This window comes from Ixodes scapularis, unplaced genomic scaffold (genome assembly GCF_016920785.2).
Source record: "Ixodes scapularis isolate PalLabHiFi unplaced genomic scaffold, ASM1692078v2 PGA_scaffold2__306_contigs__length_199485367, whole genome shotgun sequence".
NCBI lineage: Eukaryota > Metazoa > Arthropoda > Arachnida > Ixodida > Ixodidae > Ixodes > Ixodes scapularis.
The window spans coordinates 192,858,478-192,883,846 of NW_024609857.1; the positions used below are offsets into that span (position 1 = coordinate 192,858,478).

Here is a 25,369-nt window from a genome sequence, read left to right on the forward strand (position 1 = left end):
CGACACAAGCTTTTTTTGTTGCGACGCGTAGTTTTTGCAATATCGAATTTGTCCACCTTTCGTAAAACCTTTCGTATATATATATATAGAACGGGCATGTTGGCGGGAGGCCGAAGGCGTGAGTATAAAACTGAGAAGAGAAAAACCCTTGGTGAAAACAGCAGCAACGGACGATTTAATCTTCGACGTTTCGGCCGGAGTCCGGCCTTCGTCAGCACTCATCGGGGCGCGACCTCGGCAGTCGCAGCTCGACTACATTGGGGGCGACCTCGGCAGTCGCAGCTCGACTGCATATATATATATATATATATTCAGTTGGATTGCGTCAAAATAGCAAGCACGGCGTTGCTAGTGTTGTGAACATGCGTTCTGCGGTAATGTTTTTTTTGTATTTTTTTATATATTATTACTGTGATAGTAATATAACGGTAGCACAAAAACTTTTGCGCAGAGCTTCTTGTTGTTTTATTTTTAATCAGAATATTTTGCGTTTTGGGCATCAATAGTGCGTTTTAATGCGAAGTACTACTGCCAGTCGCTTTACGTTCGGAGCCAATGGTGGCCCAGGAACTATGTGCGTCGCGCGACGGGCTTTTGCGACACACCAATATCGCCGCGTATCGCCAGCCGGTGCGTCATGTGGAGCGCTGCGCGGCGCTCAGTTTCACCACTCATCTGTCCTTCGCTGTAGCCCAGGCAGGCATGTGGACCTTGCAACACCCACTGGTGTACCAATGCAGTCGAGCTGCGACTGCCGAGGTCGCGCCCCGATGAGTGCGTGCGACGCCGCCGCCAAAGGCTCGTGTATCTGCGCCGAGTTAGATCTGCGGGGTGCCTAGAGGGGAAAAACCGCGCTACTTTAGCGCTGGATGTGTGGCGCCATATCATAACGGTCCATTACACTAGTAGCAGTCGTCGGCGTATCTCGGGCAATGAGCCAAACGGGAGGAGGACGAAAGCCGGAAACGTTGTGCAGCACCGCCTCCCTCGCTGCCGACAGCGCTTGTCCTTTTTCCTCGAAGCTACACGAAGGCATCACCTGTAAGTTGCAGCCTTTCGCCGCTCAGGCGCCTTTGTATAAATGTTTTCAGCGCCAGAAAAATGTAGGTCAAAACCAGGGTGTAAGATAGACAGGTGGTGAAACGAGAGCCTTATGAGCGACCGGATTGTGTCCCCCTCGGTTTTCTTTTTCTGTGGCGCCATCTATGTGGAGCACCGCGAACTCTCACTCCAGGTGGGCGAACGCTGGCGACCGGTTAAACTGACCGAGAAGGTTTCTCGTGGATTTTCAATGGAGGACTGCCGTGCTCTCAGTTTATTTTGCGCACTCTCCCATAAAGTTCCATGCAAATTCGATTCCAATTTTTTTTTCTCGCCGCAGCGCCATCTGTCGCAAATCGGGGGTACCCGCAAGCCACCCACAAGCAGACGAGTACACAATCCGGTCACGGCGCTGCGGTAGGTTTCTATGGGCCGTTTCCCCACCTGTCTCTCTTACACCCTGGTCAAAACGTTCGACTGGTGGTACGACGCTCTGGAAAGATGTCCGGGTCTGACCTGGCGCCGACAATTCCTGTCGCGTAAACGCGTGTGCCGCCGACACCCGGTCGGACCCGGCCATTTTCCGTCCTGTTGCTCAAGTTTTCCGACGTTCTGTTGAGCATGTGTGTCACCCTGTGTTGCGTGAAGATAATAACCCCAGTGGACACACGCTACGGGTGTTATTTGTGCCTCCTATTTAATCATAATTTGTTTTGTGGTTTGTTATTTGAACGGTATATGCCACACGTTTGCGACTTTATCGTGTGTGAGGAAGGGTAAAAAGGGAACAACGACGAGTCCTTGGAGGCAAAATATTCGGCTGAGACCCGTGTGTGTATGTTCACTGATTGGAGGCGAGTCTTGAGTGAACGCTGAAGCAAAATACTGGTGTTGAATTCGTACCCCACGTTGACCTGAAGGTGACGCTTAAACTTCGGCACATCGGGAAATGCTGATTGTAGACGAACAATTCAAGTGGCTGCTCGTGCTGCGCGAGGGCTGTAGTGACCAAAAAGTACAGCGCTCCTTCGCCCCCCCCCCCCCCAACCCAAGAAACCCAAAACAAAAAAAAAAGTTTGAAGTGTTCTTTTTTTTAGTTTTTTACAAAAACAAAGAACGCATCTTCAAACGTTCATTTTGTGCTCAAACGTAGCGCTAATGGTTCGAACCAGACGGCGAAGTTTCAGAACTAAGCATTATCTTGTTCAAAAGTACGAACCGACATTATGAAAATTTTAATGGGAAAATAGGTCCCGACTTCGCCGTTTACGGACACTGGCACTATTTAGCGCCATGCACTCAAGAGCTCCGTCGGCCGCCAGTTTCTCATTGAAAAGTTGAAAAAAAATCACGTAACTTTTGAACAAAATAACCGATAGTTCTGGAACTTGGGCATCTGGTTTGGGCAGCTAGTGTTAAATTTGGAACGATAATGAATGTTCGACGATGAATAGTTTATTTTTTCTCCGCACAAACATGTTGTAAACTCTTTTTGGGACACCCTGTACTATCCCGACCACACTGTCCAGCGTAAACAGCTTATGCTGTAAATATATGCACATAACAAATCTGGCAACAAGAAAATTGGCAATAGCATCGTGGCGCTACTCGGTGTTTTCATACCTAATCTAAGAAAAACATATAATCTTACTTATCTAACATATAGTAGGTTTTTTTCACCACACTAATGTTGAAGTCAACCAAGATCAAATGCTACATTTAGGCTGCTTGATGATTCACCGAGCTTTGTCAGTTGTTATAAATAGTTCAAAACGAAATACGCACTGTAATATTCATCTAAAAGTGCAACGCATGGACAATTTTGTTTAAACTGAATTTTTTAAGCATATCTTGATGCCAAAAAAAACAAAAAGTCAAATATGGCATCTTTGATTGTGTGGTGACATATTTGGAGCATTGTATCTTCGGATTCATCATAGCCTTTGCTTATGAAATACTCTATGCTCAAAAAATATATACATGTTCTATCTAATTATTTTAGTTGAATGACATTTCACGAAACACTTTATATGCCATTTTTTATTTCGAAAAACAATCCATTTTTAATTATTTCATATGTTTTGTATTGTTCTCAATAATGGACAGTTTCGGTGTGCACAATCAATATTTCCCTTTTAGTTGTGTATTCAGTAGAAGTGCTTACGTGAAGTATTTTCACTAGAAGTGTTCCTTGCATATTCCCGATCGTAACGTTCGACCAATGTCGCTAGAAATGATCAGTGCAACTCTTTTCATTGTATTTAATGACCCCCTATTTTATGATCAGTATTCCTATTTAATTGCAGGGAACTACGAATATCAACAGATTTGACGTTCATCGCCCACTATTAGGAATTCAACTGCTCAACTCTGCTTCCCAAAATGGCCGTGGAGGTGCGAATACCAAACGGACCCCTCTACATCGATATGGACGGTTTCAGGCTCAGCCGGAACTTCACACTGGAGATGTACAGAAGCGATCTCAAGTACCAGCCTCGGCCGGACGACATGTTTGTGGTCACCTTTCCCAACTGCGGTACCACCTGGACTCAGCACATAGGGTACCTCATCTTCCACAAGGGAGTACCCCCGCCCAGCGAGCTCGACTTTCTCAAGAGTAGTCCCTTCCTGGAAATGCTGGGTGCGGATGCCATCAAAGCCATGAAGCGTCCGGGGCTCATCAAGACGCACTTGCCGTACGACTTGATGCCTCAGCACGCTCAGGCAAAGTACCTTTACGTCTGTAGAAATCCCAAGGACGCCTGCGTCTCTTTCTTCCACCACACACGCGCGTTTGCAGGCTACGAATTTTCTGATGGAAGGTTTGAAGACTTTTTTGAAGTATTTATGGAGGGAAAAAACGAGTACGAGGATTATTTTGAGCACGTCCTTTCCTGGTACTCGCATCGCAATGACCCCAACGTGTTGTTCATCCACTATGAGGACATGAAGAATGACACCAGGAAGGCTGTCCTGGAAATCGCAGAATTCCTCGACAAGGATCATCACAAGTTACTCGTCGAAAACGAAGAGATGCTGAGGAACGTGATCGAGCACAGTGACATCAAATCCATGAAAGTGGCCGCGGTCGAAAACTTTGAGAAGTTTTTTGCAAACCCCCTTGAAGAGGACGACGTTCCAGCTGGACTGAGAGCTTTCCATGAGGCCGCAAAGCGTCAGCCGAATGCAGGATTTATTCGCAAAGGAATTGTGGGAGATTGGAAGCAACACTTCAACGCCGACATGAACAAAAGGATGGAAGAAAAAATTTTAGCTAAGCTTTCTCAGACGGATCTTATTGATATATGGAAGAAATACGGCATAATGTGATTTGGTTGTATGTTCACTACCTTGCTATCTTGGTTGCGTCCTGAACTTTATTTTTTTTAATTTATCTTCTAAGATATTTGAGGTATCCGTAAGCTAATCTATCGCACATGAACTGTCAGACTCGTGCACATACTTGTATAAAAAGCTTGTCGTAGCGTCGCCTGTATAAATAACTCGACCACTAATCTCGGCAAAATATACTAGACCAGGTGGGGCTATTAAATAACAGGACTGGTGGCAAAAGTGTATTTTATTATTACGGTCTTAATACTTAATTAACAGTTTTATTTTTCAACGTATTCCCCTCCCATATCTATGCACTGTGGCATACGAAGTTTCCATTGTTGAAAGCGGTGCAGTAGGTCATCATATGTCAAGCTCGTCAGCAGCGCTGGCGTTTCTTCCTTTACCTGGTCCACAGTGCGAATATGGAGTCTTTTTAGTGTAGATTTTACCTCCGGACACAAGTATCTCACTCCGGGCTAAATTGGGCTAGTCAGGTGGGTGGCCCAGCGCTAGGATGTTTTTATTTGCCAGAAAATACTTTATGGAGAGAGCACTGATGCAGAATCCACGCGTTGTTTTTACGCAACATGGGCTTTTTTTCGCATTTGTTCTCCCAGCTTTGATAGAACTTCGATATAATGCTGCTGATTAATTGTCTGACCATGTGGTATCCATATACGCATGAACACTCTATTAATGTCAAATAAAATAAACAGCAACATCTTGTAAACTTTGAGAAGGGGAACGATAAAAAAACGGACGAACACAACAAAACAGCACTGCGTTCACTTTCGACTTGCTCATTCTTGCCTTTTTAATATTATCGACGCGGGATCTTTCCAGTTCTTCGGCTGCATTTTTGGTTTCTGGGTCGTACTGTACTAAAAAATCCACGTCCCGTCACATGCGATGATATTTTCCAGTACATCAGGTTCCGCGGCGAATATTTTAGAAAGTCAGTTCAAATTTGTTCCTGGTCTGCTTTCTGGGTTTCTACTCCTGACGGTGTTTTTGGAATCATATTGGCGCAGACTAGTGCCTGCTCATTTTGTCATGTAAAATATGCCGTGCAGTTTCTTTATCAATATGTACCGTGTCGGTAATTACGCGAATACTTAATCCACGATCCTTGCGGGAACTAATTTGGTTTGTTGTTGTGACAAGGCTACTCTGTCGTTCGTTTTCGCAACGCTTTATTGTCCCGTGTTAAATCGTCTCTATAATTCAAATGCTCAACTGTGCGACATCACATTGTCGCCGTATACCTCCTGCAACAGTTACAAACACTCACTCGGCGATTTGTTTATATTTTCAAGGAATTTGATGTTGATCTGCTGCCCTGTTTCAACATCAGCCAAATTGTCTCCTTTTTTTTCACGGCTCATCTATTCTTAAAATCGAAACAAAAAAAAAAAAAAAAAAAACATGGACGACAAGCACAGGATAACCACGTGGTTGTCCTGTGCTTATCCTCCGTGTTTTAATTTTTTGATTTTAAGAATTCATGTTCAACTCGCTCGATTTTACCAGTTCATCTATTCTTGCTTGTTTCGTCCGGATTGCCTCGTCTGCAACGGCTTTTCTGTTCTGAAACCGGTTTGCGTTGTCTACTTCTAAATATTTCAAGGTTACTCAAATTGCAAACACTTCTCACTGCTATAAGCATACCGCCGACAACACGTCAGTCTTGTTATTTAATAGTTACATATCGCATGTTTTGTAAAAACTAAAAGATCACTGACACCCTAAAAGTGCTGTTTGTTATAATTGCAGACAACCGTGAGTTATCCCTCACATCATCTTCAAAATTTAAAATACAAAAACTGTAATGATTAGATTTAAAAAAAAACTAGAAAATAGACAGATTTCATTTTGCCTTTCTACTCGGTGCCGAAAAGATGCATTCCCTGCATTGTTGGAGGGCTTTAAAGGGAAGGGCGGGAGCTGGCGGGAGCTGGCGGGAAGTGTTGCTTAAATTTCCCTGTTTATACTATTTCTATCCCTTGTGTGGGCGCCAGCCAACCGCGGGCCCGTTTGCTACGCGCGTGCCTTATCTTTTTTCTGCGAGTGCAGAAAGCCCTCCATTTTTCAGCTCGAGTCTCGTTCTTGAACTGTTCTTTGCATTAGTTTCTTTTTTTTATTATTAGTATTAGGTTTGGTGTGCATTCGTGATTGTTGCAAAATTACAGATCAATGTAATAAATTATTTCTTGTGGCATGCAATGTGTGAAACTTTTGAAGTTCTGAATAATGTCTTTTCCATATTCATTATAACAAACAGGAAACCAGGTGGAGTACGGTGGAGGAGGCCGATAACTGATGGGCGCCTTTGAGCACTCGAAATCTTTTCTTCGTGATTCAGTTTCTTTGCACTTAGATTACGCCGCCTTGAGGCGTTTGAGGCAATAATAAAGCTAATTTTGGAGTTATCAATACATTTTCAACGCCACAATTAATAAAAAAAGACTTGTGCTAAAATTGAGGACGCATGAATAACTTGCATATATTAAAAAAATAATAGCACTTGCCAGCGATCGTCGAAACCTTAAAACCACATATTTATTTAAATGTTTTTTTTCTCTAATATATCTGAACAGACTAAAATTATAAATTGCAAGGGACAGGCAAAGAATTGAATTAGACCGGACAGCACTATACTAAAAACTGGCAGTTTAATAAAAAATCTAAGGAAGATAAGAAAGTAGTCTTCTTCATGCCCTTATCTGTCCCTTGCGCTTTATAATTTCAGTGTGTTTAACCAACTAGCCCATCTCAATATTTTAGTACATCTAAACAGAACGTATCAAAAGAAACAATTATTTTGTTTATACGACTATCATGTAACGAGATAAAGCTATTGGGGAAACTGTAAACGCACCACTGCAAAAAAAGAAAAATTTACGTTAATAACATATGGAAATGGTGCAGTCATCTTGGTCTTCAATATCATAGCTTACGTTAAAAGCATATCACCTTTGACTAATCCACCCCCAATCCCCTACTCTTTTAATCTCCCTTTTAGAAAAAAATTTAGTGTGCGTTTTATGGCATAGGACTAGTAAAAACAAGATAAGCTTTTCAACAATTAGCACAATTCACAGATTTGGTAAAGTATGACGGTATATATGACTGTTATGTTGTCATATTACGACTTCGAGCAAACCTCTTAATTTTCCGTTAGTTGCAGGCTGGTATCACCCTCATTTGTTTCCAAGAAGCACCAAGTCAAATACGTACATTTAACGGGCGTAGAGCGGATTTAGCTCCCGAATAACAGGAACGCTGGAACATATGTTGCTCCAACTCCCTCGTCACGATTGTGGTCACGGTCTCACGGAAGCAGCGATGCCCCTTCACGTATCAACAGAGAACCTGGCAACATGTTCAAGCCGCTGGTGCTCAGCGACATCTCAAATACCGGAGCGACATCGACAACACGTCCCGCCCCCACCTACGAAACTACAAACGGGCGGCGTTGGCTGCTCAGCGTCAGAGGGCATGGTGGCACTTCACCGGGAGCGATGGATAACCCTCTAATGTTTTTCATGCAGGTGAGTAATGATGGCGCCCAGTATTGTAAACGTACAAGCAACATTTGCGTTTTTTCGCCGCCATGCCATCGGACGTGTGTATTGTTGTTGCAGGAGTGTATTGATGTCACTTTTGACCTATTGTAATGCGGGGACATTAAATCGAATCTGGGACCTGATGAGGGAGGCACTGATACCCCACTTACGACGGAGGAAATGGTGAAAGCTTTTCTGGTTACACAAAACGTGATTATAAATGATCTCGGAGTAATAAAAACTAGCCAGCAACAGTTTGAAAGCAAATTCGACAGCTTAGTTAAAAGGGTTGAACAGATTGAAGTAATAGTCCAAGACACAAACGAGGTTAACGATCAAGTCGTAGGTCTTCAACAAAGCGTCACGTCAATGCAAGAAGACTTTTTTGAGTGTCAGAGGAACCTTCACAGTTTGGAAGATTATAACCGCCGCAATAACCTTATGGTTTTCGGGATTCCGGAAGACAACAATGAAACGCCAGATACGTTAAAATAAAGGTACAGGATGATGTTTTTGAAGAAACGCTTGGAATTCGTGTTAACACTGTCGAACGCTTGCATCGCGTTGGGCGAAAAACGAACAGGAATCGACCTGTCATCGTTAAATTCTTGGATTCCGTAGAAAAAGATAATCTTCTAACGAAACGCCGACTACTGAAAGGGATTAAGATAACAATGCAACACGACTGCTCCTGGGTGACACTTCAAAGACGCAAGAAATTGTGGGAATGCAGCAAGCGGCATCGTGATAACGGTGAAAACGTTTCTTTTTCTAAATCATGACAGGATAAAGATAGGCGACAGTATTTTTGTGGGATGATATCAATGGGCAGATGTGTAAAGCAAACAAACAGCAAACTCACCCTAACAAAAAGTGATGCCACAAATCAGTTAGTAAGCGCCCGCTGAAATTATTTAAGATATTGAGCTTTAATGCTAGAAGTATATTAAATAAAGTAGACGTTCTAGAAATTATCTTGTTGTTTCATGACCCTCACATTGTTGTTATTACAGAGACGTGGCTGCACGGTGGTATTGGGGAAAATGAAATTGTCCCACCTCCATACAAAATGATTCGGAAAGACAGAGTATCAAGAGGCTATCGTTTTTAAAGACACTGTAGATTTGGTTCCAATAAATTGCCTTATCAACGGTGAGGTATTATGGTGTAAAGTAGCAATCGACGGAAATACATTTAATATAGGTGCCATTTGTACGCCCCCAAACACAGCGCCAAAGTTTTTAGACGATTTATGCGACTACATGGCTCTACAATTCACCGACAAAGCTAAAATTATTTTGACAGGGGACTTTAACCTGCCCGGTATTAATTGGACAACTAGTCAAGTGGATAAAAATGAGGTACTGTCCTGAGAACTGCTTCTTGATATTGCTCTTCGTTTCAACCTGAGAGAGTTAGTGAGCGGTCCGACCCGAGAAACAAATACTGGTCAAGCAACGTTAGACTTATTTTTTGTTAGCAATATGGTTTAAGTGGACGAGATTGATATTATAGATGGAGTGTCAGATCATAAGATGTTGATATTTTCATCGCAACTCTCGAAAAAAAACATCCCAAAACACCCGTCCAGAATATTTTGTTCACGATTTCCAAAACGCGGATCATCTGTCTGTTCTTGACTACTTAAAGAGCATTTTGATCATTTCAGTCCTCTATCTGATGTAAACGAGCTGTGGAGAAAGTTTAAAAATATTGTATCCCACTGTATATGTCGTTTTGTTCCTTTAAGGAAAGTGAGAGGAAAAAGGAGGCATCCTTGGATAACGAGAGAAATTCTGCAACTAAAACGAAAGATAAAACTCCGAAGAAAAAACAAAGTTAGAAACACCACTGAGATAGCGAATTTAGGACGACAGTTAAAGGATCTTGTGATGCAAGCAAAGGAAAGCTACTGTGGTAATGTGCTCTCACGGTTCTTGAGGGAATCCCCGCAGAACTTTTGGCGTTTCTCTTCGACTCCAGAAAAAGAAATTGCGCAAGTTTTAATCAATAATCAAGTTGTCTCTTGTCCTTCTGCGATTGCCGAAGAATTCAACAAATACTTCCAGTCTGTCTTTACGGTGTCACGTGACCCACCGGTAGACCCTGTCGTCGTACCCAACGACTCCCAAACGCCAGATTTGGTATTGTCTGAAAGTGGTATTTTTAATTTACTCTTGAATATAAACGATAAAAAAGCATCCGGAGCAGACATTATCCCCAACGTATTTCTGAGAAGATATGCAGGGTGGGTTTCGCGGTATTTATATTTAATTTTTCAAGCGTCCCTTCTTCAGAGCAAGTTACCAGAAGACTGACTTTGTGGGAAAATTGTGCCCATTTACAAGTCCGGAAACAAGATGGACATTTAAGATTATCGCCCCATATCATTAACAACGACATGCAGCAAACTTTTAGAACACATCATTTCTAAACATATAAATAAATACTTAGAGGAAAATAACTTACTGTGTGAACACCAGCACGGGTTTCGTCAGGGTCTTTTGACAGTCACACAACTAATATAGTGCACACATGAGTTTGCATCAGCATTGGACAAACAAAGTCAGGTTGACGTAATATTTATGGATTACTCTAGAGCATTTGACCGGGTACACTAGGACAAATTAGTACAAAAATTAAACTTATTGGGATTAAATCAGGTTTTATATATCTTAGATACGTTCTTATTTACAAGGAAGAATGCAGTATATTAGCTGTAATAAAGTTTGCTCTCCTCCGTTAGCAGTTTACTCAGGAGTACCCCAGAGATCAGTTTTCGGACCCCTTTTATTCTTAATTTGTATAAATGATATAGCCACGAATTTCCCTCACTCGGTTCAAGTTAAATTGTTTGCAGACAACTGTATGGTCTTTTCAAAAGTGGCTAGAGTTCAGGACCAGGAAATTCTCAACCAGTCCCTGGAAGACATCTTCTTGTGGAGTAAGAAATTAGGTATGGTGATTAATTGTGATAAAACTGTCCCTTGCTGTATTACAAATAAAAAAGGTCTTAGACTTCCGCTATTCTATAGGCGGTATTGAACTTAATAAAGTAGAAGAATTTAGGTATTTAGGAGTTATTTTAGCTAATACCCTGCGCTGGAATCGTCACGTAGATTACATATGCGCCAAGGCTTATCAGAAGTTAGGCTTTCTTAGAAGGCATCTTAGACATGCAAATAGGGATGTTCAATTAGCTGCGTTTAAATGTTATGTACGTCCAATCTTGGAATACGCGGGGTGTGTATCTGGCCCATACAGGAAGCAGCAGGTTGCGCAAATTGAACGGATACAGAATTTGGCACTTCGGTTTGTTTTTTCTGAGTATAGGCGCACCGAGTCAGTTACGGCAATGAGAAATAAAGTGTAACTTGATTGTTTAGAGAATAGAAGGAAAGTGTGTACATTAAAGGAATTATACGCAGTGGCTAAGGGCTTGACAAAGATTAATCCTGAAGTGTACATTTTACCTTCGACGTCACGCTCCAAAAGAACGAACAATACTAAAGCAATTGCACCTTACCAATACAGAAATGGTGTCGTTAAATACTCTTTCTTTTGTTTCTAAATTTTTGAGTGGAACACCTTGCCAGAGCAACTTGTTAATTGTTGTAGCCCTGAATTATTTGAAGCGCAGCTTAATGAACTGTTTGCTTAAGTTTTGCATGTGCAAATGTACAATTTGAGCATGCGTGGATAGGTCCAACGTTCCTGCGCTCTCTTCACGCGGTGAGTGCATTATTGAGCGACTTATTTTTTGTGTGTGTTTTTCTTACCCTGCTGTGTAGACCGACAGGTCCACAGTATTTCAAGTAAATAAATAAATAAAAACTAAAGCTATAGAATGGTTCTGTATTGTTTTTGTTGTTCCAGTCTCTTGATGCGCCCATCTATCGAAGGTGAGAGGTTGAAATTCACTACGTGCTCTGCCTTGAGCACGCACGTGGTTTCTGCATTTGAAAACACTTCGCGCACGTGCAGCCAAAGCGTGACAGAAGACAACGAACGCGTGCTGATGGCGGAAAAAGCAAACGCCTAATGTACAGTACTTGTTGTTATCATCGAAAACGTAACAGCACGAGGATTGAGACGATACGTAAACTAATCCTCTGTAAGTGACTTTCGAGAAATGATGGTCTCCACGGTGTCTCCGTGCTGCAAACCACCGGGCTTGGGTCTCCAATCGGCGGTTTTGAATTTTGGGACGAGGTAACTGTTGTATAGGGACGAAGTCTTCATGTAGAGCAAGTGTCATTTCACAGGGCTTTCAGAAGCACGTCAAAACAGCCCCTGGAAGACTAAATTAATATTCGGTCCTTCGCTGGGGCCTACGAAATCACCCTATTCCCTTCGCTGTCTTGGCATGTCAACGCCAGAAAGTTGCTTTCTTCGAGCGATGCCTTCCCAGACTGGGAGGAAGTGTTCTACATAAACGGCATGGGGAATCCGTCCTAAAAAGACAAATAATAAAGACAAAATGGGTATTTATTGGGACGCACTTACATTCAAGCTAATATATAACCACATTCCCTCGAAGTAAAGCGGCCCAGAACATCCCCGGTAATGCTGAAACGGAGCTCATGCTCCAAATCCCAATCCCAACTTCGATAAAAAAAAGTTTTAATTCTTAATTTATCTTACCATAAAAAGTTAAGCATAGGGACAACAACACTAAAACTGGAGCATTCGTGGTATTCTTTAATAAAATTTCTGTAGTTGGAAGCATTCATGTAAATACTCTTTTGCAATATACCTCAGTGTTCTGTCACACGAACGAAAATGTTTTTCACTTTAACGCAGTGTGTGCGGTAGTTTGTGCTACAAGTAATGGCGTTACCGCGAAGGCGTTACTCTTTTCGGTAATGCAGTAACGCACCCGTTACGTTTAGAAAACAGTCACGGTTAACGTACTTGGGTTACTTATTTAAAGTAAGGGGTAACGTAGTTACGTCACTCGTTACTTATTCTTAAACTTAAAGTAAAACACTTCAATTTTGTTTCCTATTTTTAGGTGCCAAGCCACGTGAATTGTTTAGTCTGGTGCGTTCTTCTTTGCGTTTTCTCTGGAGAGTACTTAGGTGAAACCGTAGGAAAACGTAATTACGTCCAGTTTCTGCATAAACATTTTGCTTTCTGGGGATATCGCGCTTATGCGTACCTGTACTGTCAAAACGGAAAACGTCCTAATTCATAATTATATTAAAAGTTACGGAAATGTAACGTGCGTTATATTTAATGGTGACGGGAAGGCTTTCTTTTTAGTTTGTGGTAACCTAGGTCGGTGGCACGTTCCATTTATTTGCAAGTAACGAGGAAAGTATTTCGGTACTTTTTTCGGTAACGCCTAAAACACTGCTTTAATATAAAAAAAAATAACTCTAGAAGGAGGCTGATTATTGAATGTGTGCTTACCTGAGCGTACCTACCGCGCCCTATGCACAAGCCTGATTGGCTTATTTCCAGTTAAAAGCTGGAAATAAAATGTATGCATGCCTCCATCTATGTATGTATGTGTATGTGTATGCATGTATGCATGTTTATATGCATGCTTGCATGCATGCATGTATGTTTGTATGTACGCACGCATGTACGTATGTATGTATATATGTATGTATGTATGTATGTATATATGTATGTATGCATGTATGTATGCATATATGTATATATGTATGTATATATGTATGCATGTATGCACGCATCCGTGTGTATGTATGTATGTATGATTTGGTCCTACAGTTCCTTGATCTTGTACACCAGCTTCGCGAGAAGGTTTGTCCTGGCCGCTCTCAACTTCTCCGGGTCGATGAGGGTGCGGAGAAGTCTCGTGTTTCGGCGAGTCCGAGGTTGCCCTTTACGTTATAGCAGACGTTATACCTCCTTTGTCTGGCCCGGACAACAGCCTACTCTACGGCCTTTGCGGTCAGTTATCATTTTTTTGTTGAGGGCATTATTGTTTCGTTGCCGCGTCCATCGTTTAGTGAGTGCTCGCCGGAACTCCCACAGGTGTAGAAGATGCAGGTCCACCTCTGTGTTCTTCACAGTGCACTCCAGCTCCTTCGTGGAGGAATCCGCACCGCCAATAAAGTCTTTGGTCCAGTCTTCAATATTGTCGATGGTAACCGAATATATGTCCCGGTATTCTCGGCACATGTCATAGTCCGCAATATAAACCTTCCCAATTTTCCTTCTGTATCCAGTCCGGCACGCGAGCGTTTCCACTATATCATGATGGCTGCCCAGTTGTTCCTCAAAAGTCTTTAATTCGGGGTCCAGTATATTCTTGGTTAGCGTCAGGTCAGGACATGTGTCCCGACAGGAGAAGGTTCTTACCTTCATGGGGTGATCCCGGTTCGTCAGTAACTTGACATGTTCCCGGTTGATAGCATCCGCCAGTCGTCTTCCCTTGGGCCTGATATAGCGGTACCTCCAAGCCAAGGGGACGGCACTGAAGTTCCCGGCAATGACGGCCGATTCCCTGCCTGCCACCCTCACGGCTACAGATGTGATTTGCGGATACTGCTCATGCACCGGAGTAGCCACATATTGATCTGATTGGTATGTCACGTAGTCCTTAATCTTGACAGTTTGCCTCCCAGATTCCTGTAGCTTGATCACCGTCAGGATTTTGGGATTTTGAGACATACGCTGGATGAGGCTGACAGCTGATTTCGCCCCATCCCCCAGCAGCTCCATAGGCATATTTTTACTTCTGGTTTGCGCATGAGTCCGCGTCCGATTGTTTTGGTTCCAGGGATCCCCCTTCAACTTCCCTTCTTTTGATGTGTTCAGTCTTCGTGAGGTTGTCTTCCTGAAATGCCAATGTTCTGTTCTCTCCTTCCACTTCCTATACCGTATGCGCAAAGTGCAGCAGCTGGTTGATAATGTGTTCCACGAACTTGAGTTGACCTTGCTTGATCTCCTGCACCGCTCGAGCGATGCCCTCCGCGAAGAACCTCAAGACTTGTGCGGGTTCTTCTGATGGCTTCACGGGGATCGTAAAATGCTAAAGCATATCGTTTTTTTTTTTTTGTTTTTTTTTTACCTCGTCGTAGGCTTGCTTGTATTGGCCAAGTTTCCTTTTGAGCTCCCGCAGTTGCAGCTCGAGGCTCGTCTTCATAACTTGCGTGCTCGCTTGGGTCACTGGTGCAAGAGCTGGCTACTCGGTTTCGTTGCGAATTTCCAGCACCGTATTCCCCGCAATGCACCTCTCGTTCTTTGTTTGCGTTCAAGCTTTCTTCCCTTCTTGCTACGATTGCGTCCCGTCAGAGGAGTACTACCACTGCTCTGTGACGTAGGCATTTGGCAGCTGCGCGAGCGGCTCCTCAAGCGCGGCATTGACTCGACTCACGACGACTCCCTTGGGAAGTCACCGCACCTGCGGTTTTCCCGGCTGCTTGTTCCGGCTCCTTCTCAGCGCTTTGCTTGGTAGGTCCGGTTTGAAGAATTTGTCGGGGCAAGACCATTCGTAGGTGCAAAGGCTCCCCCGCACAAGGCAAATTTCGGTGTACACGTGCATGCCTCTGTTGGGTTAGTGATTCCGCAGAGCGTGCTGGCAAATCCTGCGGGTTAAAAGCAGACATTCTCCACGTCGCCGACTTCCCCGCAGTTGAGTCACGCCGCCCTGGTCTTTCTGTAGATAAAGCACGGTGACTCCAACCAATCGAAGTCTACCGTGTATGGAACGTTCTTCCCGGTGAAAGTGATGACGGCTGACTGCGACCTACCCAGCCTCCTAGCGTCGAAAGCCTAGAACCCAGGGGCTCCCGTCCTCCACAATAATTTCTCGTTCGTGATATCCGTCCGGACAACGTAGATCAACCTGCAGCATGTGTTCTCGCTTGGTGCTACGTGGTAGGCCTTCACTTCCAGGTACCCGGCCGAGAAGCGAAGACCCTTGATTCCGTCCAGCACGACGGCGTCGTCCCACTCGTCGGTGTGTAACATGATAATGTTCCTCGTTTCAAGCAGACGATTCAGTGATCTTGCCCTGAGCTCGTTATGCAGTGCCCTCGTATCGCCTCTCCAAGGTTCGCCTTGAATCGCTTGAGGGCAACCGCTTTCTTGGGCTGAACGACGATTTTGTACTTGAAATTGCCGAGGTTTGGTAGTCGCAAAAAATGGTTCGGGATAGGTGTAACACCGGTTGCTGGCACTTCGATTTGTTGGTACGCTTGAGCGTCGAGTGTCTGCTGCTCTCTCCTTGCTTCTTTCTTCTTATTTAGCACTTGAACCCAATCGCTGCCGGGTCTAGCGTCATTGTTCTCGGAAATGCCTTCTTGGCCTTTATCATCGTGTAGCGACTGCCGCGTCGGGTCTAGCGTAGTGTGGTCCATGGCCTCAGGGTCGTAGCCAATAATCTTTCCGGTATCGGGCCTTTTGCTTAGTCCTTTAGTCATAGACAAGTCTGTTCGCATGCCGCACTCGAAAGTTCCCCGACGTTAGGCTTTGCGAGTCGGCCTCCACGAATCACCCTGATTCGGCTCGCCTAGGGCTGCTAAGCGTGACGAGGGTTAGCCGGCCCTCGTAGGTGCCAACAAGAAAGAGGTATGTAAATCAAAACATTTGCACTCACTGACTTGACCTAGGTATCAGAAGAGTTCGGATAACTTCGCGAGATCACTTGAGCATATCTTTCTGCGAAAAACAACTTTTTTTTTTACCGAAACTTAGGGAAAACCGCGGTGCACATGTGAAGCGTGTCTGTGCTCTCCGGCTGCTAGCAGCACCCCCTCTGTTTGGTGAGTTGCCTCTTCGCTTCATTGAAGACTCTCTGGCATGATCTCGACCATTCTCACCTTTTATCTTTTCGCAGCAGTTCATGCAGTGGATGTAGGAAGTCGACTGTGTTGCTGATGAAGTTTCCGTAGTACTTCAGCAGTTTCAGAAATGCTCCGCGTTCTTTTTGGTCGTTTGGGATCTTTGCTGCTAGGATCGTCTCCACCTTCTTGGGATTTGGGTGGATCCCTAGCTTGTCTACGTCATGTCCTATGTACTCGATAGTGTCCTGCATGGAGCAGTGTTTTCCCCTTCCCAAGAGAAGGTCACTTTCTTTGAGTTTCCCAGTACGATGTTCACGTTCCGCAGATAACGTTGAACCTTCTTGCCACTTACTGCGATGTCATCTTAAAATGCACCTGCGTACGGCAAGTTCACAACGCGTTCTTCGATGACGCGCTGGAAGGTACATGAGGCTGGTGTTACTCCAAATTACACTCCGTTCATCTGTCAGAGCCCTTTGTGTTTGCTGAGTACCGTAAGGTTTTTTTATCCTCCCGCTAAGGGGATCTGTAAATGGGCTTGTTTGCAATCCAGTTTGGTGAACTTTTCCCCATTGGCAATATTCACAAATAGATCTCCAGTCTTCAGTAGTGGGTACCTATTTGGCTTCAAGGCAGTGTTGAGTGTAACATTGTAATCCTCGTGTATGCTTATTCGCGCAATTATCCCTTTACCTTCATCACTGGAACGATTGAAGTCGCTCACTCACTCCTCATCGCAGCAGTGATTATGTCCCTATTGAAAATTCCATCCAGATACCTAATTTGGGACACTGACTGCCAGTCAGCAGCCTTGGTGGAACGTGATGGACCATCAGACGTCATCTGATGGTCCCTCAGATGACGTCTGATTGCCACTGCCAAGGGAATTTCATCAACAAGGGCAGCATTTATATAAGGGTAAAGCTATACGCACCCATAAATATCGCCAAATGCCTCGATAAAACAAAATGTTCGAGAAAAAAAAAAAGAAAGTAGGTCCATCGCGCATCGAACCCGCGACCACATGCGTGCAAATCAGACACCTTAACCCCTAAGCTACGCCACCTTTTTTTTTTTTTTTCTTTATTGCCGGTTTTGGACAAAAACAGAACAAAGCACTGTAAAATGGTAAAAATTTTTTTTTTCTTTATTGGAAAATGGTAAAAATTATGTTGGCCCTACAACGGCCAATATGGCAAGGTTAAAATGAACTCAAATGCGTCACACTTTCCAGCACCGGTAGCCAGTCAGTTACACAACTTTGAGACTTCCACGCCTCTAAAATTTGCAGCATCATTTCGCAAAAGTACTCGTGAACCTGTTTTGCGTCAATTTCTGCATGGCGCACGGCCATGCGTGACTTCCAAATGCTATGAAGCCCCACAAGAAAAACGAGATCGAACGGTACGTTATCGTCGTTTTCAACGGCTAGGTACCGAATGCCATGTGGGTCCAAAGGTAAATCCTATTTCAACGTACGTTGGAGAATGTCCCAAAAGAAAACGCCGTCCCAGCAATCTAGAAACACCTGCTCTACCGTCTCCGGTTTCTTGCACAAAAAACAATTTACCCCCCATGCAACAAACAAACCCTTCTCCTCCAACCATGTCTTAACCGGCAGCACTCCGGTATGCAGTTTAAATAAAAAAGATTTCACACACGGAGGCACCGCCATTCTCTTCACGCGCTGAAGCACGTTTTGACCTGGGCCCGCACTATACAGTGATCGGTATAAGGGAACAGGGAGAGCAACATCAACAAGATCCCTATACAATCTTTTCCGCGACACTTCACTTAAATACTCCATAGAAAAACGAGTGCTCAAAAACTGTGTTGCTTGAGCGACCTCTCGCCAGTAACCTCGGATTCCTCCGGCGGGGGGACACGCAGAAGAAACAACGAAGTGTGGCAAAGCTTTGCCTAAGCGCAGCTGACACATAGTACGAAGGAAACTATCCTTCACATCACGAACAAAAATAAATCGGTTAACCACTTGCCGCAGGAATAAGTGCGCTAATGACAAGCCCCCGGATCGGACACGCCGAAAAAGATTCGTTCGGCTAGTCCGCTCCCAGGTCGATCCCCAAATGAAACGGCAAAAACTGTATGTAATTTCTGTAGGTTGACGCGCGAGCAGTGTAACACTTGAAGTACATACCACAATTTGCTGACAAAAAACAAATTGCACACCGTGGCTCGTGCAAACATTGACAAGTCCCTGCCCTTCCATCTCTCGGCTTTGTCGCGCAGCTCTGCAGCCTGACTTCTCCAGTAAAGCTCACTATCCCGATAATTTTCTAAAGGTACACCTAGGTATTTTGGAGGCGTTATTACCCACTTCATGTTTTCAAATGCACTGGGCGCCGAGTCCCATTCACCATGCCAGAGGCCAAGACATTTCTGCCAGTTTACCGAACTACCGCTATATTTGCAGAAAAGTTTAATAGCATTCACTGACTCGCTTATGCTGCCTTTATCTACACAAAAAATGGCAATGTCGTCAGCATATGACAATACGCGCACTTCACTCGACAGTAGTTGAAACCCATGAATGCTTTGGCTATTAAGAATATACCTACAAAAAGATTCAATGAAAATGCAGAAAAGAAGGGGGTACAAAGGGCACCCCTGGCGCACAGCACGATGGACTGGGATACGTTCACCAACAGCTTTGTTTACAATAAGATTAGTAGTGCACTTTTTATACGCCATACGCACGCCCTCAAGAATGACAGAACCTACATTTACATGTTCCAGGACATTAAAAAGAAGCTCGTGCGACACCTGATCAAAAGCTTTTTCCAGGTCGATCTGGAGTATTGCGACGACACGAGCCATACAATCAGAGCATTCCAGCACGCTCCTAGCAACATGTATATTTGACAGAATTGACCGCCCTTTTATTCCACACGTCTGGTGAGGTCCAACCACATTCTGGATAACTGACTGTAATCGCCTGGCGACGATTTTCATTAAAATTTTGTAATCAACATTTGTTAGACAAATGGGGCGATAGGCCGATACTTGTCTCAATTTAATTCTATCGTCAGTTTTCGGGATAAGGACCGTGTGAGAGCGAGAAAAAAAGGGTGGCAGCATTTTTTGGTCGAACGCTTCATTAAATACCTGACTTATCAAAGGGCTTATCTCACGCTTAAACATCTTGTAGAAGGACGCACTGAGGCCATCTGAACCAGGCGATTTCCCCGCATTTATTTCGTCTATTGCCCTTTCAATCTCACCCACAGTAATTGATTCTTCTAACCTTGACACTACATTGTCATCTAAACGCGGTAAAAAGCACAAGAATTCTTTTTTGAAGTTATCTAAGTCTACAGGGCGATAAGAAAACAAGTTTTTATAAAAATCACAAAAGGCGCGTTCTGTTTCCGCGGGTTCACTCGTCACCACCCCGCTACTCTCAATTTCTGCTATCTCATTGCGGGAAGCATATTTCTTTTCCATCCCGAGTGCTTTCTTTGTTGGCGCTTCGCCCAGCAACATTTTCCCTGCTCGCGCCCGTACTCGTGCACCATGATATCGTTCTTTATCCAAGATTTCAAGCTGCGCTTTGACGGAGCAGATATCATCTTTGAATACGCCGGGCGTACGGCTTTCCTCACCAATCAAAATCTTAAGTGTGTTGCGCAAAAGTTCTTTCCGTTTTCTTGCACTATTCTGAATAGCGCTTCCTCGCTCCATGGCTATCATTTTAACTTCTTGTTTGAAAGTATCCCATTTTGCAGCATAAATATTTTCATCTTGTTTCATTAACTTTTCGATGCTGTATTTGACAGCCTTTACAAAAGTTTTATCGTCCAAAAGTTTACTATTTAACTTCCACAGCTCCCAAGAAAACTTCTTTCCCTTTCCCTTGGCTTTGCCAAGAATGACAGAAACCAGACAATGATCACTAAATGAAACCGGCGTTACACAGTAGCTGGAGCTCAGAGGCACCAGCTCTAAGGAAATATACAACCTATCCAAACGGGCATGACTAAATCCTTGAAAATAAGTAAAGCGACAGTTTAAAGCATCCCCCAAGACTTCCCCAACGTCCTCCAACCCATACTCATTAACAATTTCATTTAAAATGCTGGTACTCGCGTCTCTGAAAGGCGTTACGCTGGTCTTATCTCGCGCGGAACACACACAGTTGAAATCACCAAGGCATATTGTCATACGGTCAGTGTCAAAATAAGAACGAATAAACTTGAGAAATACTTTCCACTCTTCAGCGTTGTTATGCGCATAAACACAAATTATGCGCCATTCTAGGCACGAAAAAGAGAGATCGCAGACAATCAACCGCCCCGCATCACAGGTCGTAACTGCCTGGACCACTGCCCCTAAACTCCGCCGCACAAGCAAGACGCACCCTGCCGACGTCCCTACAGCGTGGCAAACGCACACGTCGTAGCGTGCCCTGAAAGGCCTCACCATGCACTCGGTCTGATCCGCCCCCTCGACCTTGGTCTCCTGTAAGGCTACAACGTCGAGGTCGTGTTCAACGACGAGGCGGTATACTTGTCTCTGCCGTCGGCGATCCGCGAGCCCCCGCACGTTGAGGGTCGCCAGGCGTACAGGCCGTTCAATAGAGACCATGGGCTATCAGGACCAGACCGAGCGTACGGGGCTTATCTTCGTCGTCGTTTTACAGGGTGGTACATTAACACAGCAGTTCACTGAGTCAGTTTCACCCGGCCCTTTGGTGACAAGGACTGCAGCCGACCGTCCTTGCCTCTCCGGCCCTCCACCAACCTCCACTTGTGCTCCAGCTGGCGCAGCCGTCGGTCCCGAGAAGACTCCGTGTCGTCGACAAACGGGCGCTTTGCAGAGCCTTCCACAACGTCCATCTCTGGCCCAGTGGGGTCTGCGCCAGGAGCCGGAGCCTTGCCTGCCTCGTCGTTTCCGGAAGACGTCGCCGACTGGACCTCGTCCGCCAGTGGCGAAGGGGGGGCCTCGGTCGACGGCCCCGCAGGAGGCGAAGCGCTCACCACCTCAGGGACGGTGCCAGGCTCGCCATCCTTCGCCCGCTCGGTCGTCGGTTTCATGGGTGCTGCCACTTTCTCTGCCTCCTCTTCATCCATGAGGTGGTTCGTGTTGTCGTCACCCGCACCTCGTCCTGCAGCTCGAGCGTATGTGCGGACGCAGTCGGCCCGCTCGTGGCCGACGGCACGGCACACGCTGCACCAAGGGGCCCGGCATTCGCGTCGTATGTGGCCTGTCCTACGGCACCTGAGGCACACAGGGGCCCGTCCAGGCACAACCACGAGCACCATGCCGCCGCCCAGCCGAAGCTGGTGCGGCAGACGCTCGAGGCTGACGCCCTCCCGCAAAACGAGACGCACGGTGCGGGCTGTTGACTCGACGCCGTCGAATCCTAACACTTTTCACTTCTCGTACGCCACTTCCTTCACCTTCCCGTTGTCGTAGAAGGCCCGCTGGATGGTGTCGTTCGTGACGCCGAACGACACCCAGTGCAGCTTAATACGGATCTCCTGTCTGTAGGGGTCGACCACGACACATTTCCGACCCTTTACTGCAATCCGCCCCGCCAGAAGTTTCTGCTTGGCCGCGTAGGTCTTCAGGTCTAGCAGCCAGACGTGGGACATCTGAAATGACCCTATCTTGGCCACCTCCCCGAGGACACCTGCTTCGTCCAGTGGTTGCCTGAAGTCCTCTATGCGGTACGGGCGACAAGCGATGTCGCCGTGCAGCACGACAGCGTTCTTCATCGATTCCCCTGATGGCAGTGCGGGCAAAATCATCCTGTAAACTTCGTCTCCGGAGATAATCGATTCACCGCGGCCGACGGGGGCCGTTATCACCGCTCCTGCAGAGCACATGATTCTGCGTCCGTCCGCTTTCGCAGCTGGGAGAAGAATGACCCCTAAGCTACGCCACTGCTGCCCGAAAGAAATATCCATCAATGTAACCCTGTTTGGCAGTCACTGTTTTCTAGTGGACCGCTGACTGTGCCTGATTTTACGTCAAGCATGTCTGGCTGTCCAACAAGTTACTCTGACCGACAGTCAAACTCCAGTCAGACCCCGCTTGTCGGCTTTCTGAAGGTTTCCTGGTGGCAGTCGGCCGTCGCAAAATGCCGTCAAGATTTCTTGGTGGCGATTCTGATTGTACATCGACTGTCTCTGACTGTACGTCAAAAAGCTTTGACGTGCAGACAGACGTACGGTCAAAGGACGTGAAGTTCGTTCGGATACCACTATTTCGTCAAATCTATGAATACGAAAAATAATCTATGCACGAGAAAACGATTTCGGGATTTGAGCCCATAAAACCGCTGATGTTAGAGATATGACACGCAACCGACCGTCAACCTTGATCAGAAGCCCGCCGAAACCATAGAGTTATTATAATGTACGCTAGAGGTTCAAGTGGCGCTAGTGTGCTGACGCAAATTGAAGCAGACAGCAACCAGTCGAAAATTTACTTCCGGTAATGCATTTCTATGGGAAAAAGTGAGTGCATTTTCTCCCTGCGCTTGATCATAAGAGCAAATATCCCAAAAAATTCGTACGTACTAGGTAGTTTGGAACATCTCTCAGTCAGGCCGACGAAAGAATTGGTCAGTTACGGCGTTTTTCTCTCGAATTCATCGCACTAAAAACGGTGCTAAAACGGCTTCGTACGTGTATTTATGTGCACTGTCGGACACTGTTAGCGCGAACGCGGCGTCGGCGATTTCCAGCATGGGGAATATACATGCCAAACGAACGAAGGACATCTGGAAAATCAAGAGCGGCGGCAAGAACTACGCAGCAACACCGGATCAGTAACTTGTAGTGCATGTATGATCAAAATAAATTGAACGCCACGAAATCTATTCCGATTTTGGATAAGTGAATACCGCTTTATTCTTTCTGTCCTGAGCGAAGCTGCGTGTTATACGTTCAAAATATCACCCCCGCGCTAGACATCTTTGAGAACAAGTGCGCGATAAAAGCTGCCCGGCAGAGAAAACAATACGAAGAGACACCTTTCATATCCCACGGACTTTATTCTCTGCGTTGAAGGTTTTTATCCGCTCATGCACGATGGGATCATTTTCATATGGTGACAGGACTGGCATATTATCAATATACAAGCGTCACCGGAATGCTGGCGAGCCTTGAACACACTCTATGTTCGTTTCCATCGTAATTTTCCTTTGAATCGTCGCTTGTTTTTACACACCTGCTGCGGAACACACGTTTGGGACTGAAATGCAGCGAAGTTAAACATCGCTCACTGATGAAGAAAAATGCGCAAACTAAACCAATTACACTTTTACAATGTTAATTAAGACACATACTATTCGGTACGACCGAAATAACCCAAGTGTTCCATGTTATTTTCCGGCGAAGAGACAAAATGCACGCGCGTTTTCCCATAGGGATTCACAGGTGCACCGCAAAAGTAGACTGGTTTCTGTCTGCTTCAATTTGCGTCACGGAAGTCGCATAGACACTAGCGCCTGTTGAACCTCTAGCGTACATTATAATAACTCTATGGCCGAAACGCCGAACTTCTCCGCCGAGCTTCCATGAATGATCGCTCTCGACTCGTTTTGTTTGCCCGCTTGCTCCAACCTGTCGATCCTGCCCGGGCTCTACAATGTCTTACCTTTTAGTAGAATTTCTACTCTACAAGACCCAGCCTGTTGTGAGTTCCGACGATGTAAGGCACTTTAGCGGTGTAGTTGAAGACGACAAGGTGTACTACTGGGCCGGAGACGCTCCAACGAAAGGAGGATTCTACGGCGCGAAATAACTCTGCATGGCAGGTGAGTAGAACTGAAGTACGGCGATTGATGTAAGATTGCTTGGTTTAACTGCATATACAGCCGAAGCACTTTTTAGAGCGATGCACTCATTGTCGGAACCTCTCGCTGCAATACTGAAATGCTCTTGACTCGGTCCGAGAGGTTTAGGCAAGAAAGTTTATATCTTTCTATCTGGTGTGCACGGTAAAAACGTTCCGTAAAAAAACGTAGAGCTTCTCATTAAAAGCTACGGAGAAGCATCCGTAATCTGAAATACGATTGACTTGTCCGTAAATCTAAAGTTACGATTTTTTAAACAACTAAAATTGTTTGCGACAAGCTGAAAATTGTTTTATTCGGTTTAGACTAAGAGACAACGGTTCTCACATTTTAAAGGATCATTTATTGCACTGTCAAACAAGTAATAATAAGCGCTCCGAAACGAGGTGGCGCTAGTTACCGCTCAATTGAAAAGCACGAGGTGAGATTTTTGTCAAGTATAATCACGCTGCCGCTATCTCTTATCTACCCATCTCCGCTCGCTCGTTTTGCTGCCGTTACTGCCGCGCTTGTTTTGTCGAGGGGTGGAGGTGCTTGGTGGTTTCTGTGCGAGCTTTCCTTGTTGTTATCAAAACGGTGAGTTTGGTCTGCTCTTTTTATTAACATTGATTGGGGACTGTCATATATACGTTCGTATTTTCGACACTTACTTCCTCGAAAGAAACGAAACCACGGATTTGCGTCGCTTGAAACTTCCGGGTTCAATGACTGTCGCCGCTATCTCAGTTCGTGTTTGACGTTCTTCTCAGAGTTGAAAGCTCAAGTCGGGTGCTCGTTTGAACCTCGTGTCATGTCGCGAGCTCGCTGGGACGCGCGGTTCGTCTTTTGTAGCGATTGGG

The 25,369-nt window shown here is 45.1% G+C and overlaps 1 protein-coding gene across 1 annotated transcript; it reads left to right on the forward strand.

The window, feature by feature from the left end:
- Positions 1-897: 897 nt before the first annotated feature.
- LOC115323184 (amine sulfotransferase-like) lies at positions 898-5,801 on the forward strand. The gene is made up of 2 exons (XM_040208934.2): positions 898-1,041; positions 3,348-5,801. Exon 2 carries the CDS (start codon positions 3,424-3,426, stop codon positions 4,369-4,371), a length of 948 nt encoding a protein of 315 aa, XP_040064868.1. The 5' UTR covers positions 898-1,041; positions 3,348-3,423; the 3' UTR covers positions 4,372-5,801.
- The last annotated feature ends 19,568 nt before the right edge of the window (positions 5,802-25,369 follow it).